This window comes from Panthera onca, chromosome B3 (genome assembly GCF_046562875.1).
Source record: "Panthera onca isolate mPanOnc1 chromosome B3, mPanOnc1 haplotype 2, whole genome shotgun sequence".
Taxonomy (NCBI): Eukaryota; Metazoa; Chordata; class Mammalia; order Carnivora; family Felidae; genus Panthera; species Panthera onca.
Genome location: NC_138344.1, coordinates 101,912,500 through 101,925,997, shown reverse-complemented (window position 1 = coordinate 101,925,997; position 13,498 = coordinate 101,912,500). Strand labels below are relative to the sequence as shown.

The 13,498-nt window shown below is 36.2% G+C and overlaps 1 protein-coding gene, 1 long non-coding RNA gene and 1 other non-coding gene across 6 annotated transcripts in view; 2 read left to right on the top strand and 1 right to left on the bottom strand.

The window, feature by feature from the left end:
- The window catches only part of DLGAP5 (DLG associated protein 5), a 40,651-nt gene that overhangs the window by 8,306 nt on the left and 18,847 nt on the right, over window positions 1-13,498 (top strand). For 3 of the 4 annotated variants that reach the window (XM_060619886.3, XM_060619885.3, XM_060619887.3), the window contains exons 4-12: window positions 628-690; window positions 2,429-2,513; window positions 2,608-2,727; window positions 3,472-3,542; window positions 5,107-5,381; window positions 6,524-6,651; window positions 7,002-7,125; window positions 10,210-10,295; window positions 11,059-11,219. In XM_060619886.3, coding sequence (XP_060475869.1) covers window positions 628-690; window positions 2,429-2,513; window positions 2,608-2,727; window positions 3,472-3,542; window positions 5,107-5,381; window positions 6,524-6,651; window positions 7,002-7,125; window positions 10,210-10,295; window positions 11,059-11,219 — 1,113 coding nt within the window. Of the gene's footprint in view, window positions 1-239; window positions 265-627; window positions 691-2,428; window positions 2,514-2,607; window positions 2,728-3,471; window positions 3,543-5,106; window positions 5,382-6,523; window positions 6,652-7,001; window positions 7,126-10,209; window positions 10,296-11,058; window positions 11,220-13,498 lie in introns of those variants that run through there. The other variant, XM_078448232.2, reaches the window with a different exon arrangement.
- Window positions 2,009-2,115, top strand: LOC132670484 (U6 spliceosomal RNA). Its single transcript, XR_009606722.1, has one exon. It is a non-coding gene; the product is annotated as a U6 spliceosomal RNA (small nuclear RNA).
- Window positions 4,060-12,641, bottom strand: LOC132669880 (uncharacterized). The gene is made up of 5 exons (XR_009606250.3): window positions 12,427-12,641; window positions 9,815-9,880; window positions 6,982-7,142; window positions 6,682-6,745; window positions 4,060-4,344 (listed from the first exon to the last, which is right to left on the bottom strand). It is a non-coding gene; the product is annotated as an uncharacterized LOC132669880 (long non-coding RNA).

Below are 13,498 nucleotides of genomic sequence, written 5' to 3'. Positions count from 1 at the left end.
TCTCCATGCAATCTAGAGAAAAGCCTAATTTCTTTAGCACTAGATTTTCACTGAGATTACAGAAGAAAATGACTTCTTATCTAGGGAAGAATTCTGATTATGCTTCTTAAGAAATTTTACAGAGTTGACAAATATCACTTTTTAGTCAGTCTCATGCTAGATTTTTTTTTTCCCCACATTTTGTGATTAGGTCTCATTTTTCTTATTGACAATGGAGAAATGCATAATCATGAGACTTGAAGACAAACTGTTAAAGCTATTAGAGTAAGCTCTGTGGTATCTTTTCATAAAACAGCAAACAAAAAATCCTAATACTTAAGTCTGTTCATTTACCCCTTCTAAATATGTCCAACTAATCATATTAATGAGGATTCAAATACCTGGAAAATATGGCTTGAAATTTCTTCTTTCAGCTCACTGAGAAATATAAGTTTTGAAGTGATTAACTTAAATGTAATTTAAATCAAGCCAGAACCAGAAAAAGTAGTAAAGTTGGCAAGTATCTTTTTGCCATAAATGATTAAAGTTAAAATTTAACCTTAAAATGGAAACTTTGTTTTATAAAGAGACATGAAATTAAATTTTGCCGGTTCACTTTTTAACTTTATTTTCTTTGACTGTTTTAAGGCTGTTCCATCTTCTGTACGGATTACAAGGTCAAAGGCCAAAGACCAAATGGAGCAGACTAAGGTATAGTTGATTGTTAGTAGATAATTGTTACTAATATGACAAATTGTACTTTTTTCTCAGAGTAAGTAAATCCATTTTTTTATCTAATATCACTTTTTTCTTTTTCTTTTTTTTTTTTTTTTAGTTTTTTTTTTAATGTTTTATTATTTATTTTAGAGAGAGAGAGACAAAGTGCAAGCAGGGGAGGGGCAGAGAGAGGAAACACAGAATCCAAAGCAGGCTCTGGGCTCTGAGCTGTCAGCACAGAGCCCTACATGGGGCTCGAAATTATGAACTGTGAGATCAGGATCTTGAACCAAAGTTGGACACTCAGCCTACCAAGCCACCCAGGCACTCCTGTCTATTATCACCTTTAAGTGTAGTGATTGATTTGCTAGAGTTAATAGTACAAAAATCAATATTAGTGCTTTGGTGACATAAAGCCATCTTGGCTGGTTACTAAGGAAATACTTAAAATATCTGTGTCCAACATCCCTTATTAGATGTATGCCAAACTTTGTGTCACACTCTTTTGTTTACTGGGCTTCTGTTATGCATTCCACATCATCACCAAATGTAGATAGGGATATAAAGCATATAGGGTGGGTATGATAAACTTGTGGGTCTTCAAAACACGATTATGGATAAAGTTACTAGGAAGATTGCTAAAATAAAGTGAAGTGGGCAAGGAGGGAAATAATATGCCTCTTCATCAGGTGAGGAAGCTGAATTTCATGTATTCAGGAATGTTTGAGTCACTACCATGTTTCTTTAGTCTCTAGGGCATAGTAGTGAACAAAATAAAATTTCTTGTTTTCATTGAGCTTACATGTGAACTAGGCAGTAAAAAAATAGGTATATAGTATGTCAGATGGTCATCAGTATTATGGAGGGGATAAAAAGTGAAGGGAGAAGGGGAGTACTGGAGTGGGTGTCAGGCAGAATTTTGATTGGGGCAGTCAAGCAGGGCCTCGCTGACACGGTGGCATTTTGACTGAAGTCTTATAAGGAATGGAAGAGTGAACTATGGGAAAGAGCTTTCTATCCAGGAGAAGAATTTTCTAGACATAATTCAAGGTCTTGAAGTGAAAACATGCCTAGCCTATTTAAGGATTCTCAGAAGATTATAGTCAGCTATTTTTCATAGCTTAGGTTATTAGCATTTTCTAAAGTCTAGGATTCTAAAAAGGCCTGTAAAGAAGTCTATATCATGGAAAACTTTTTTCTTCATCTCATTTTATTTGGAGAAGTGATTTTTTTTTTTTTTTGCCAGGTCATTTTATAATAGTAAGATTTCAGCTGAGGGGGTCAATTGATAGATAAAAAATGTGGCAACTGAGTGCTTGCTTCAGCCGCACATACACTAAAATTGGAACGATACAGAGAAGATTAGCATGGCCCCTGTGCAAGGATGACACACACGTTCCTGAAGCATCCCATATTCCTCCCCCCATCCGCCACTGCCTTGGCTTTCTGTTGTGCTTGTGCTTCTGTTGCCCCTCTTTTATCTGTTGCTATTTTTGTGATGTCTTCCCCCCACCCCTATTTCCACCTTTTGGAAGTGGCTCCTCAGGGAGTGGGTCTGCTCAATCCTTCTCTTCTCACTCCACAACATTTCAGAAGAAAGTGAGGGTGGCAGAGATGGGGGGGTGTCTCTACGGTTGGATTAATAAAATAACTTGAAAACCCCTCGGGGAAAAATGTGGTGATTTGATTCATTATGCAATTAAATCACATAGCACCTTAATCTCTTTAATAGATTGATAATGGGAGTGATGTTCGAGCAATTCGACCTGGTCAAAGACAAACTTCTGAAAGAAAAGTGTTGGACAAAGAGAGAAAAGGTAGGAATTTAGCAGTTACTATAAGCTCTGATGTTGCCACAACAGTAATTTAATGATTACAAAAAGCATTTGATTTGATTATTTTTTCCCACAGCCGTACAGCCTGTAACGACCACATCGGTGAGAATGACTCGATCAGCCACTCAAGCAGCAAAGCAGAATGCCAGAACAGTCTCATCTACTACAACAAGAAAGCCAGTCACAAGAGCTAATGGTAAGAATGATCTAGAGTGTTTTGGTCTTTGAGGTTTTTTGTGTTCAATTTTAAAAATCATCATGTACTTCTCTGAGCAGGAGAGGAGGAAATAGGGGATTCCAGTTCCCAAAGGTAGGTTCGATGCCTCAGCATCCAGGTAGCATTCTGTGGGTACTCAAAGGTGGAAGTACCTGAATTGGTGTAAGCAGTGCTTCAAAGTGAACATTTAATGGCCCAAATAAATTACAGCCCATCCATTTGGTGGAATACAATGTAAATATTTAAGGACAGTGTTGTGAAAGAACGTGATATATTGAGTGGGCAAAGAAAAACAGGTCAGATTCTGAACACTATGATCACAATCCTAAAATATGTATGTGAATGTAGGGTAAAACTGGAAAAACATACACTAAAGTGACACTAATGATTGTTACTGAGTAATGTATTCGTAGGTTATTTTTAATTTTGTTGTGTTTGTGCTTTTCTTTATTTTCCTAATTTTCTATAATAAATATGTACTTGATATTCAGAGCCAAAAGGTAAAGTAAAATACCTTAACACTTGGTTTTGAAAACAGATGGCCTTTACTTGGCAGGAAATTTCATCTGTTTTTATCTCATTTTATAATATGACTTAATCAAAAAATCCTTTAAGATATATATTCCTATTGCTGCCTTTTTTCCTTTTCCAAATTACCTAGTGCTTTTAAAGTAGCATTTTCTATCTAATCAAAATGGTTGTTTTATTTCACTTTTATTTTAGATCATGAAATAGAGAGAAAGGCACCAAATCAAGGAAGACCTGCCAAAAATATAGAAACAAAACCTGAAAAGGTAGAGTATAAACATCTGTTTATTCCTAGATACTTTGAAAATCTCATTGCCACTTGCATAAAGCTGAAATTAAGCATACAGAGCTGCTTCAAGAGAATTAACCTACATGTGTGTTAAAACATCTTGAACCATAAAGAAGCATGAAGAGGATATATTGTTGTTGTCTTTCAGGTATTATATCCTCAGAGCTTTATAAGCTAGAGAAAGGATAATTTGGTTAACAGGAGATAGAGAAATACAATAACATTAGTTGACAGAAACCTTCACATGAGATTTGACTAAGCGATAAGATGTAGTAGGGTGAAATGTATTGACTTTGGATTCATTTAGGTGTGAGTTTGAATATTGTCTCTGCTTCCAATTAGCTAGATAACTTTGGACAAGTTATGAATTTGTTTTCCCATCTCTAACATGCAATACTTACTTGGAGTAGTTTTAAGAATTAAATAACCTAACATTTCTGATAGCATCTAGCATAGAGTCTAGTAGAGTCTTCAAAAAAGATTCACCAATTTGAGGGCCCAGTTCCTTGGTTTATAAGCCACATTATAATTCCTTAACCTTAAAAAAAGAAGTTTTGCCAAGCTATAAAAAACCTGGCTAGATTTTACTAAAAAATCAAATCTGGATCCTCCAGGAAGACAGTATAGGGTGAATCTTCACGAGTAAGCAGCTGGACCTCATGTTCTTCCCTTAAGATTGATTTCCTCTTTAAGGATTATCACTAGGTTTTTACTTTCACTTCCATGTTGGCCTCAGAGATAGTATCACCCTTAAATTCTTTTCCAGGTTGAAATAAGTCCTGGGGATATATCACATGATGACTATAGTTAATAATATTGTATTGCATATTTGAAAGTTGCTTAGAGTAGATCTTAAAGGTTCTCATCACCAAAAAATTCTGTAACTATAGTGATACATGTTAACTAGACTTACTGTGGTGATCATTTCACAATATATACAAATATTGAATCATGTTATACACTTGAAACTAATACAATGTTACATGTCAATTACATCTCTATTAAAAAAAACAAGTAATTACATTGACTTGAAAAATAAAATATACTTCACATTTTATATGGTTCATCTTATTGTGTAATCTTAAAAAATAATTTTGCTCATATGGCAAGGTTATTTATAATCAAGGTTATTTACAGAAATGATTTGGTACTTGACAGTAGTAGTCATTTAATAAACGTTGGATTTCTGATTCTCAAACTATTGTAATTATCATCATAATCAAAGTAAAAAGAGATCTGTATTTGTTAGGTGAGTAATTTTTCCATTTTAGTTTTCATATATTTTAATTTGTTGTAATACCTAAAACCTATTATTTATTCCTATAATGAGGATTGGTTCTCCCTCTTTCTGGATCTTAGCATTGGTTTAGTATAGCTGGTCTTCTGATTCCTTATATACATTTCATTGTATTTGTTTTTGTCGTCTCTTAAATTATGTATGTGGGACATAGATCTCAACTGTCACATTTTCAGCCTGTAAAAATTGGTCAAATATATCCCAGAAGAGCAATTCTCACTCTATTCTGTTTACTTACAACTAGGTCATTTCTTTTAAACTTGATAGTAAAGAAAATACTTTGGATTCACAAACCAGTACAACAAATGGAATGGATCCAGATGGAGTCTTATCAAAACTGGAAAACTTACCTAAGACAAATACTGCAAAAATGAAAGGAAAGAATTCCTTCGCACCTCAAGATTTTATGTTTCAGCCATTGGATGGTCTGAGGACCTATCAAGTAACACCTATGACTCCCAGAAGTGCCAATGCTTTCTTGACACCCAGTTATACCTGGACCCCTTTAGAAACAGAAATGTAAGAATGTAATGTTAATAATGAATTCCTTGCTAAGATGGTAACAAATGCCTTTCTTAGATTTGGCTTGTGCTTTTTAAAACTTATTATTTAGTTAATTTAATTATGACTCATTAAAATTTGGTTAAAAAATTCTTCAGAAGCCTACAATAATCTATTTGACAGTTTTGATATTTCCTGTGCATTGTTATTAACCTTATTTTCCTAGTGCAATTTATGTTTCATTGCTTTTAATAAGTGACTTTGTTATAACACTTGGAAATAAATTTTTAGAAGTTGCTGGGGTACCTGAGTGGCTCAGTCAGTTAAGTGTCTGACTTCGGCTCGGGTCATGATCTTGTGGTTTGTGAGTTCAAGCCCTGCATCAGGCTGTGCTGACAGCTCGGAGCCTGGAGCCTGCTTCAGATTCTGTGTCTCCCTCTCTCTCTGCCCCTCCCATGCTCATGCTCTCTCTCTCTCTCTCTCTCTCTCTGTCAAAAATAAATAAACATTTAAAAAAAAAAAGTTGCTATAATACTGTAGCTCAGACATGGGCTTTGGTTTGTGTTCTTTTGCTGAGTACACTTTAGAAAAACTGATTAACTTGCAAAGTGGAGCGGGGAGAGGGATCAGTTGGACTCTTTAAAAGAAAAGACAGGATTGTTTTGCAGACTGGCTGTTGGCAGATTTACTAGAAACTGCCCGGCAGCAGCAAGACTGCTAAGTGTTTATTCCATTAAGAGATCTTCAAAGTATTTAGATCTCATTATAATTAGTGAAGATGAACATTCCCACTACATAGGTGTTTAAATTTTTCTGCTCCAGAATGGACCTATTGTTTTAAAAATAAACATATTTCAGGGCACTTGGGTGGCTCAGTAGGTTGAGCGTCTGATTTCAACTCAGGTCATGAGTTTGTGGTCAGTGAGTTCGAGCCCACATGGGGCTTGCTGCTATCACTGCAGACTCTGTTTTGTATCCTCTGTCACCCTCTCTCTGCCCCGCTCATGCTGTGCTCTCTCAAAAATAAATATTTAAAATAAAATAAAAATAAATATTTTTATTTTATCCCAGGTTTTTAAAAAGCAATGTAATTTTGAAATACTTCAATTAGATATATAGGATTCATGCTTCATAAAGTGTATTTTTGCTATTGCTTTTAGTGCTAAGACTCAAGAACCAACAAAAGAAATTCTGGCCCAAAAGTGTAAAACTTCCTCTACGAAGATAGTACATCAAGATTCAAATAAACTGCAGTGTCCTTTGGGTTCTCTCACAGTTTGGAATAAAGGTATGGTATTTTAATTAAATTTTTACTTACCTTCCGGACTATGATTTATCAGAGATTTGTTTAGAGCCACACAGACTCAGAAGAGATGGGAAACCTGGGGAAAGACATCCAGACAGAGAAATTGGAATGAGGAATGCAGACTGAGAGAAGGGGGGAAATGGAAATTTGAAGAGATGAAAATGTCAAGACACTTTAGAGGAGATGTGATAAATGAAATCATTGAAGCAGAAATAAAATGTTAAAGTTCAACAAAGAAAAAATTGAAGGATTCTAAAATTTTGTCTTTTGTAGGGGATGGCATTTTAGAAAAACTGCTGCTTTGAAATTTACCTGTGGTGTTTTCTTTGTAGAACATGTCTTAAATAAAGATGAAACTACTAAAAATTCAAATGGCCTCCCAACAAAAGAAGTCCCTTCACTTGGAATAAATGAAGATCAGGTATCTCAGCCACAACATGATGTGCCATATTTCAGGTTTGTCCATTTTGTTCCTAGTGTAAAATGTTTGCATTAATGTCTAGATATTTAAAACCCAAATTAAACTATTTTAGCCTTTATATAATAGATGAATTAAACTCTTAGTGATTTTTATTTATCTTTTAAATTTTAATTATGGGGCGTCCTGGGTGACTCAGTCAGTTAAGCATCCGACTTCAGCTCAGGTCAAGATCTCATGGTCTGTGAGTTCAAGTCCCACATTTGGCTCTGTGGGCACAGCTCAGAGCCTGGAGCCTGATTCAGATTCTGTCTCTCCTTCTCTCTCTCCTTCTCTCTCTCCTTCTCTCTCTCCTTCTCTCTCTCCTTCTCTCTCTCCTTCTCTCTCTCCTTCTCTCTCTCCTTCTCTCTCTCCTTCTCTCTCTCCTTCTCTCTCTCCTTCTCTCTCTCCTTCTCTCTCTCCTTCTCTCTCTCCTTCTCTCTCTCCTTCTCTCTCTCCTTCTCTCTCTCCTTCTCTCTCTCCTTCTCTCTCTGTCTTTCCCCCACTCACACTCTGTCTTTCTCTCAAAAGTAAATAAACAAAAAAAATTTTTTTTTTAATTATGTTTTCAGTAGCTGGTACTGTAATTCATGTGGTTCCTAGTTCAAAAGGTAGAAAAAGGTACAAGTGAGAAGCCCTTTCTCAACTGTCTCCTAACCCCATGGTTAATCTTCCATGGAGGCCAGTGTTACTCATGTTTTATGAAAACTTTCAGAGAGATAGATAACATATACGTAGACAAGCATATATATTTTTTCCCACTTTTAATATGCACAGTAGTTTACTATTCTGCTTTCATTTAATGTTCATTGTGGGAGACATTCCATTTTAATACTTAAAGAGCTCACTCGTGTTGTGTTGTTTGTGTGTGTTTGTGTGTGTGTGTGTGTGTGTGTGTGTGTGTGTTTAATGACCATATAGTATCCAGTATGTGATGTACCACTATTTACTTAATAGTAAATTGCTGTTGCTCATTATTTACACTGAAGTCAGTCCATTACTAATACAATCAAGGCTGCAAGGAACAACCTTGTATGCATTCCAATTCTCTCATGTGAAAATATATAACAACCTCAATTTACATTCCTTTCAGCAAGTTATGGGAATTCCTATTTTCTCATACTGTTTATACCCTCGACAAAGAAACTGAGTTAACCTTTATTTTACAAAGGAAGGTTAGTGGGAGATGGTAGGAAGCTCTTTGGCCTACTAAGTCATGAAGTAGGATTATGTTTTTCCATCTGTGAGGAGTGAAAATTAACATCCTTTTGGGGAAACTCAACCATGTCACTTAACAGGCCTTGGAAACAAATCAGTGGACTGCATTTGGAGAAAGGCCCCAACATTCCACATCACACAGGAAATAATTACATGCTCTTCTTTTTTTTTTTTTTTAAACTTCTTATTGTGGAAAATTTAAAACATATGAAAGTACAGGGAACAGTACACTGAACTCCCTTGTACTCATCACTCAGGGTCAATCTTGTTTCATATTTACATATACTTCTGACTCAAGATGTTTTAAGAAAATCCCAAATAATCATATCACTTCACCCATTAATATTTCTGTAGGTATTTTTCAAAGTTGAAAACTCATGTTAACATTAACCGTAATATTTATTGTGCTTAATGTAATAATGATAATTAATGTCATAAAATATCCAGTCAGTATTCAGATTTTCCAAATTATCCACACGCAGGCATGAGCACAACATGCTTATGTACATGCTGTTTTTCTTTTTTTTTAATGTTTTATTTATTTTTGAGACAGAGACAGAGCATGAGCAGTGGAGGGGCAGAGAGAGAGGGAGACACAGAATCCGAAGCAGGCTCCAGGCTCTGAGCTGTCAGCACAGAGCCTGATGCAGGGCTTGAACCCATGAACTGGAAGATCATGACCTGAGCTGAAGTCGGACGCCCAACCGACTGAGCCACCCAGGCACCCCGATGCTGTTTTTCTTGAGTAAATGTAGCAAGGACATTCTCATACCTTTTTCAACATAAGATTAACAATTTTTTGAGCTTTGCCAATCAAATAGATAAGTAGGTAAGATACTATCTTGCTGCAGTTTTAATGTTTATTCTACTATTAACAAGTTTCTTTTTATGTGTTTGAAAGCCACTTCAATTATTTTTAGAGCTTGAGATTTTAGAACTGTAATGAATTTTAGAGATTTAGCTAATCCGTTGTGTTTTCAACTGTGAGACATTGAGACAATGAGCAATTTACCCAACTTAATAACATCAGATCTAAGCCAGGTCTCCTTTCTCATAAATTAAGTCATTCTCTGTCATGCTATTAGATATAAACAGCTAAGTTTTTCTTCTAGGAAACAAAAACTATCCTCAGTTTCTCCTGCTAGGATGCTTTTTATAAAGAAACAGATTACGATCACCCTAGGCCAGTTTCTTAACCTTGGCACTATTGACATTTTAGACTAGATAATTCTCATGGGGACCGTCTTCTGCATTCCAGATTGTTTGGTAACATCCTTGGCCAGTAGTGCCCCTCCAGTTCATGACAAAAATGCCTCTAGACAGTGTCAAATATGTCCAGGGAGGGCGGGGTTGGGGGGGGGGTGGATACAAAATTGACCCCTGTTGAGAACCACTGCCTTTGGAGAGGCAAGCAAAGCCTACTAATTACAGAGAACCTGTAGGGCCTTATAACTGTAATTCCATACTTACAGTGTTTGGCTTCAGCTTGCTCTTGAGAGTTGAGTTGGTCTTCATTCCATGGGCAATAACAGAGAACTAATAACAGAGATAAAGAACATCTGATTATTTCTGTGAAGTCTCTGAAAAATAAGAACAGAAGAAGTTGGAAATAATAGTGTAGGGTGAAAAGTGGGCTCTTGGCACTAACTCATTTGCATAAGTTCTAGGTATAGAAAGATGGACATAGGGTATCAACTTGTATTTATGGATTTAATATATCACAATTCATAAAATCAACATCAATGCTGAAAAATTAACATCGTACCTATCTTTTACACCTTTCTAATGTTATGTGTGTCATAATGCAAATACTTAGATATTAGTATGAGAAACATTTGTAAAACAAATGTATATCATAATTTTAGAAATATTCTTCAGTCAGAAACTGAGAAATTAACTTCGCACTGCTTGGAGTGGGACAGGAAGCTTGAATTGGACATTCCAGATGATGGTGAGGGAACGTTTATATTTTTTTTATGTTTTAGTTTTGTGTTTTTAAATATAGTTATACATTTATCTGAAACATAAAGATCTAGTGTCCAACTTCATAGTTACATTGTTATTCAAAACAGGAATTTTTTATATCTCAACATACATTTGCTAATATCTCTGTGCTAAATTGGTACATGACTTAAGAGATACAAGGAATTGGAATATTGATTATTCCTGAAAATTAGACATTTGCTTATTAGATATTTTTTATGTAACTATGAGTGACCTCTGTAACTGGTATTGTTTAATTAAACAAAAATATTTTCTGAATGAAAATAATCCCAAATCAATAATCAATATGGAAATCACTACCTAAATCAATATGGCACAGATTTTCAGAAAAATTCCTTAATTTGACTTATTTGGGGAAGCTGTTTAGAAAAAAGTCATTTGTGTTCTGTCAATGTGAAGCCCTTCGTGGATACTGTTGTGTGATGAGTTGTTTGAGGCTGAATTCTTATTAAATACAAATAGAGGTAAAATGCCATTTATTGTGCAGCGGTGTGTATGAGAATGAATATTGCTGATTTTTAGCAGGAATTAAAGCAGGCAGTTAATGCTCAGTATTTTTAGGACAGTTTTGCAGTGCTGTTTTTTGTTTTGCACTAAGTTAAAAATTTTGAAATTTATGGTGAGGCCTTATCAATTGGTAGGCTGACAATATAGGTCTAGTTTGTTTTTTTTTTGTCTTTTAACTTTTAAAAACCTCATCTTTCCTCTAGCTAAAGATCTTATTCGCACAGCAGTTGGGCAAACAAGACTCCTTATGAAGGAAAGGTTCAAGCAGTTTGAAGGGCTGGTGGACAATTGTGAATACAAACGAGGTGAGAAGGAGACGACCTGTACAGATCTGGATGGATTTTGGGATATGGTTAGTTTTCAGGTACGTGGTCAAGCATTTTCATTATATTAACTCTGAGCCTGATCTTTTTGAAAATGAGGTTGGGGCACCTGGGTGGCTCAGTCAGTTGAGCCTCCTATTTTGGCTCAGGTCATGATCTCATGGTTCATGAGTTCAAGCCCCGCATCGGGCTCCTCTGCTGTTAGCACAGAGCCTGCTTCGGATCCTCTCTCCCCCTCTGTCTCTGCCCCTCCCTTGCTTGTGCTCTCTTTCTCAAAAATAAAATAAACATTAAAAAAAATGAGATTAAAAAATGAGGTTGGGGCGCCTGGGTAGCTTAGTCGGTTAAGCATCTGATTTCAGCTCAGGTCATGATCTCACAGTTTGTGAGTTCAAACCCCACATTGGGCTCTGTGCTGACAGCTTGGTGCCTGGAGCCTGCTTCGGATTCTGTGTCTCCCTCTCTTTCTGGCCCTTCCCCACTTGTGCTCTGTCTTTCTGTATCTCAAAAGTGAATAAACACTAAAAAAAAGAGGTTAACAATAATTAAATGGGGGTAATGGAACTGCTTTTTAGGTATCAATAATGTTAAATGAGATATCAGACAGCATCTTTATAAACTGTAAAGTACTGTCTAGAGGGACCTAGGTGGCTCAGTCAGTTAACTGAGTCAGCCGACTTCAGCTCAGATCATGATCTTGCAGTTTGTGGGTTCAAGCCCTGCGTCAGGCTCTGTGCTAACAGCTCAGACCCTGGAGCCTGCTCCGGATTCTGTGTCTCCCACTCTCTCTGCCCCTCCCCTGCTCGTGTTCACTCATGTGTGCTCCCTCTCTCTGTCTCTCAAAAATAAATAAACATGAAAAAAAAATTAAAGTACTGTCTGAATTTTATAAATGATGTCTACTTCTTCCTTGTGTTGTCAGGATGATTTCTGGATAGTTTGGAATGTTGTTTAGACTGTAATGATTCTGCACTTTAGAAAAATGAGCAACTCTAGTCCTTACTAATTCAGATCATCTAGCAGTTATTGAGTTCTAACTGTGTGCCAGGCATTATACCAGAAGTTGAAAAATAAGGCACATTCTCTCTCCCAGAGAAGCTTGTAGTTTATTAGTGAGTCAGACACAGGATATAATTCTAATCTAATGTACAAAGTGCTATAGTGGAGGGAATCACTAGGAAGATCAGGAAAAGCATGGGAGGAGATGACACTTTCTAGCTTCTTGACTTATTTTATAGATGTACATACAAAATATTATTTCAGGAACCAGTAGCCAAAAGTCATTAGACATTTGAGGACAGCCTTGAATCTGAAAAAAAGAAAAAAAAAGTCAAAAGCAAGTTTCTTCTCAGGAAGAAAACTTTTTGGATGAAGGAAATGAAGATAATACAAGGAGAAAATAACTTTTTTTTTTTTTAATGTTTATTTGTTTTGAGAGAGACAGAAAGACTGGACACAAGCAGGGGAAGGGCAGAGAGAGAGGGAGACACAGAATCTGAAGCAGACTCCAGGCTCTTAGCTGTCAGCACAGAGCCCAACGCGGGGCTTGAACTCACAAACCTTGAGATCATGACTTGAGCCGAAGTCGGCCGCTTACCTGACTGAGCCACCCAGGCACCCCAGAAAAGAACTTTTACATGCAAGTGTTAATATTCTCAAAGGGAACAGATGTTTCATCTGTCTATTAAGAACAGCTATTAAAAAAACATTCAGAGAACAACAAAAATTATTCTTTGAAGTTAAACACTGTGAGAGCAGAAATGTAAGATTCAGTACAAAGATGGAATATGAAGCTAAGATCTCCCATAAAATAGAGCAAAGAGAGAGATGTAAAGTAGCAGAGATTGAATAAGATAAGAAGTAGATAAGAAGATTAAGTGGGCTGGTCTAGGAAGTATAATATCTAAATAATAGGAATTCCAGAAAAAGGGAACAGAAAAAATAATGGAGAGGAAATAACCAATGAAATAGTTGAAATTTTTTTCCCAAACTGGAGGACCTGAATTCCAGATCGAAGGGAGCCATTGAGTGTCTAGCATTGTGAATCAGAGTAAGCCCACACCAATGCACATTATTAAATATGATTGTACAACTTTAGGGATGAAGAGAAAAATCTAGAAACTTCCAGAGAGAGAAAACAAGTCTTATACAAAGGATCAAGAATCAGAATAGCCTTGGATTTCTCAACAGCAACACTGAAAGCTGAGAAAACAATGCCCTCAAACTTCTGACGGAAAATAAGTTCCAACTTGGAGTTTTGTACCCAACCAATCATATGTGAGGGTGAAAAGGCACTTTTTAGACACACACAGTCTCAAAT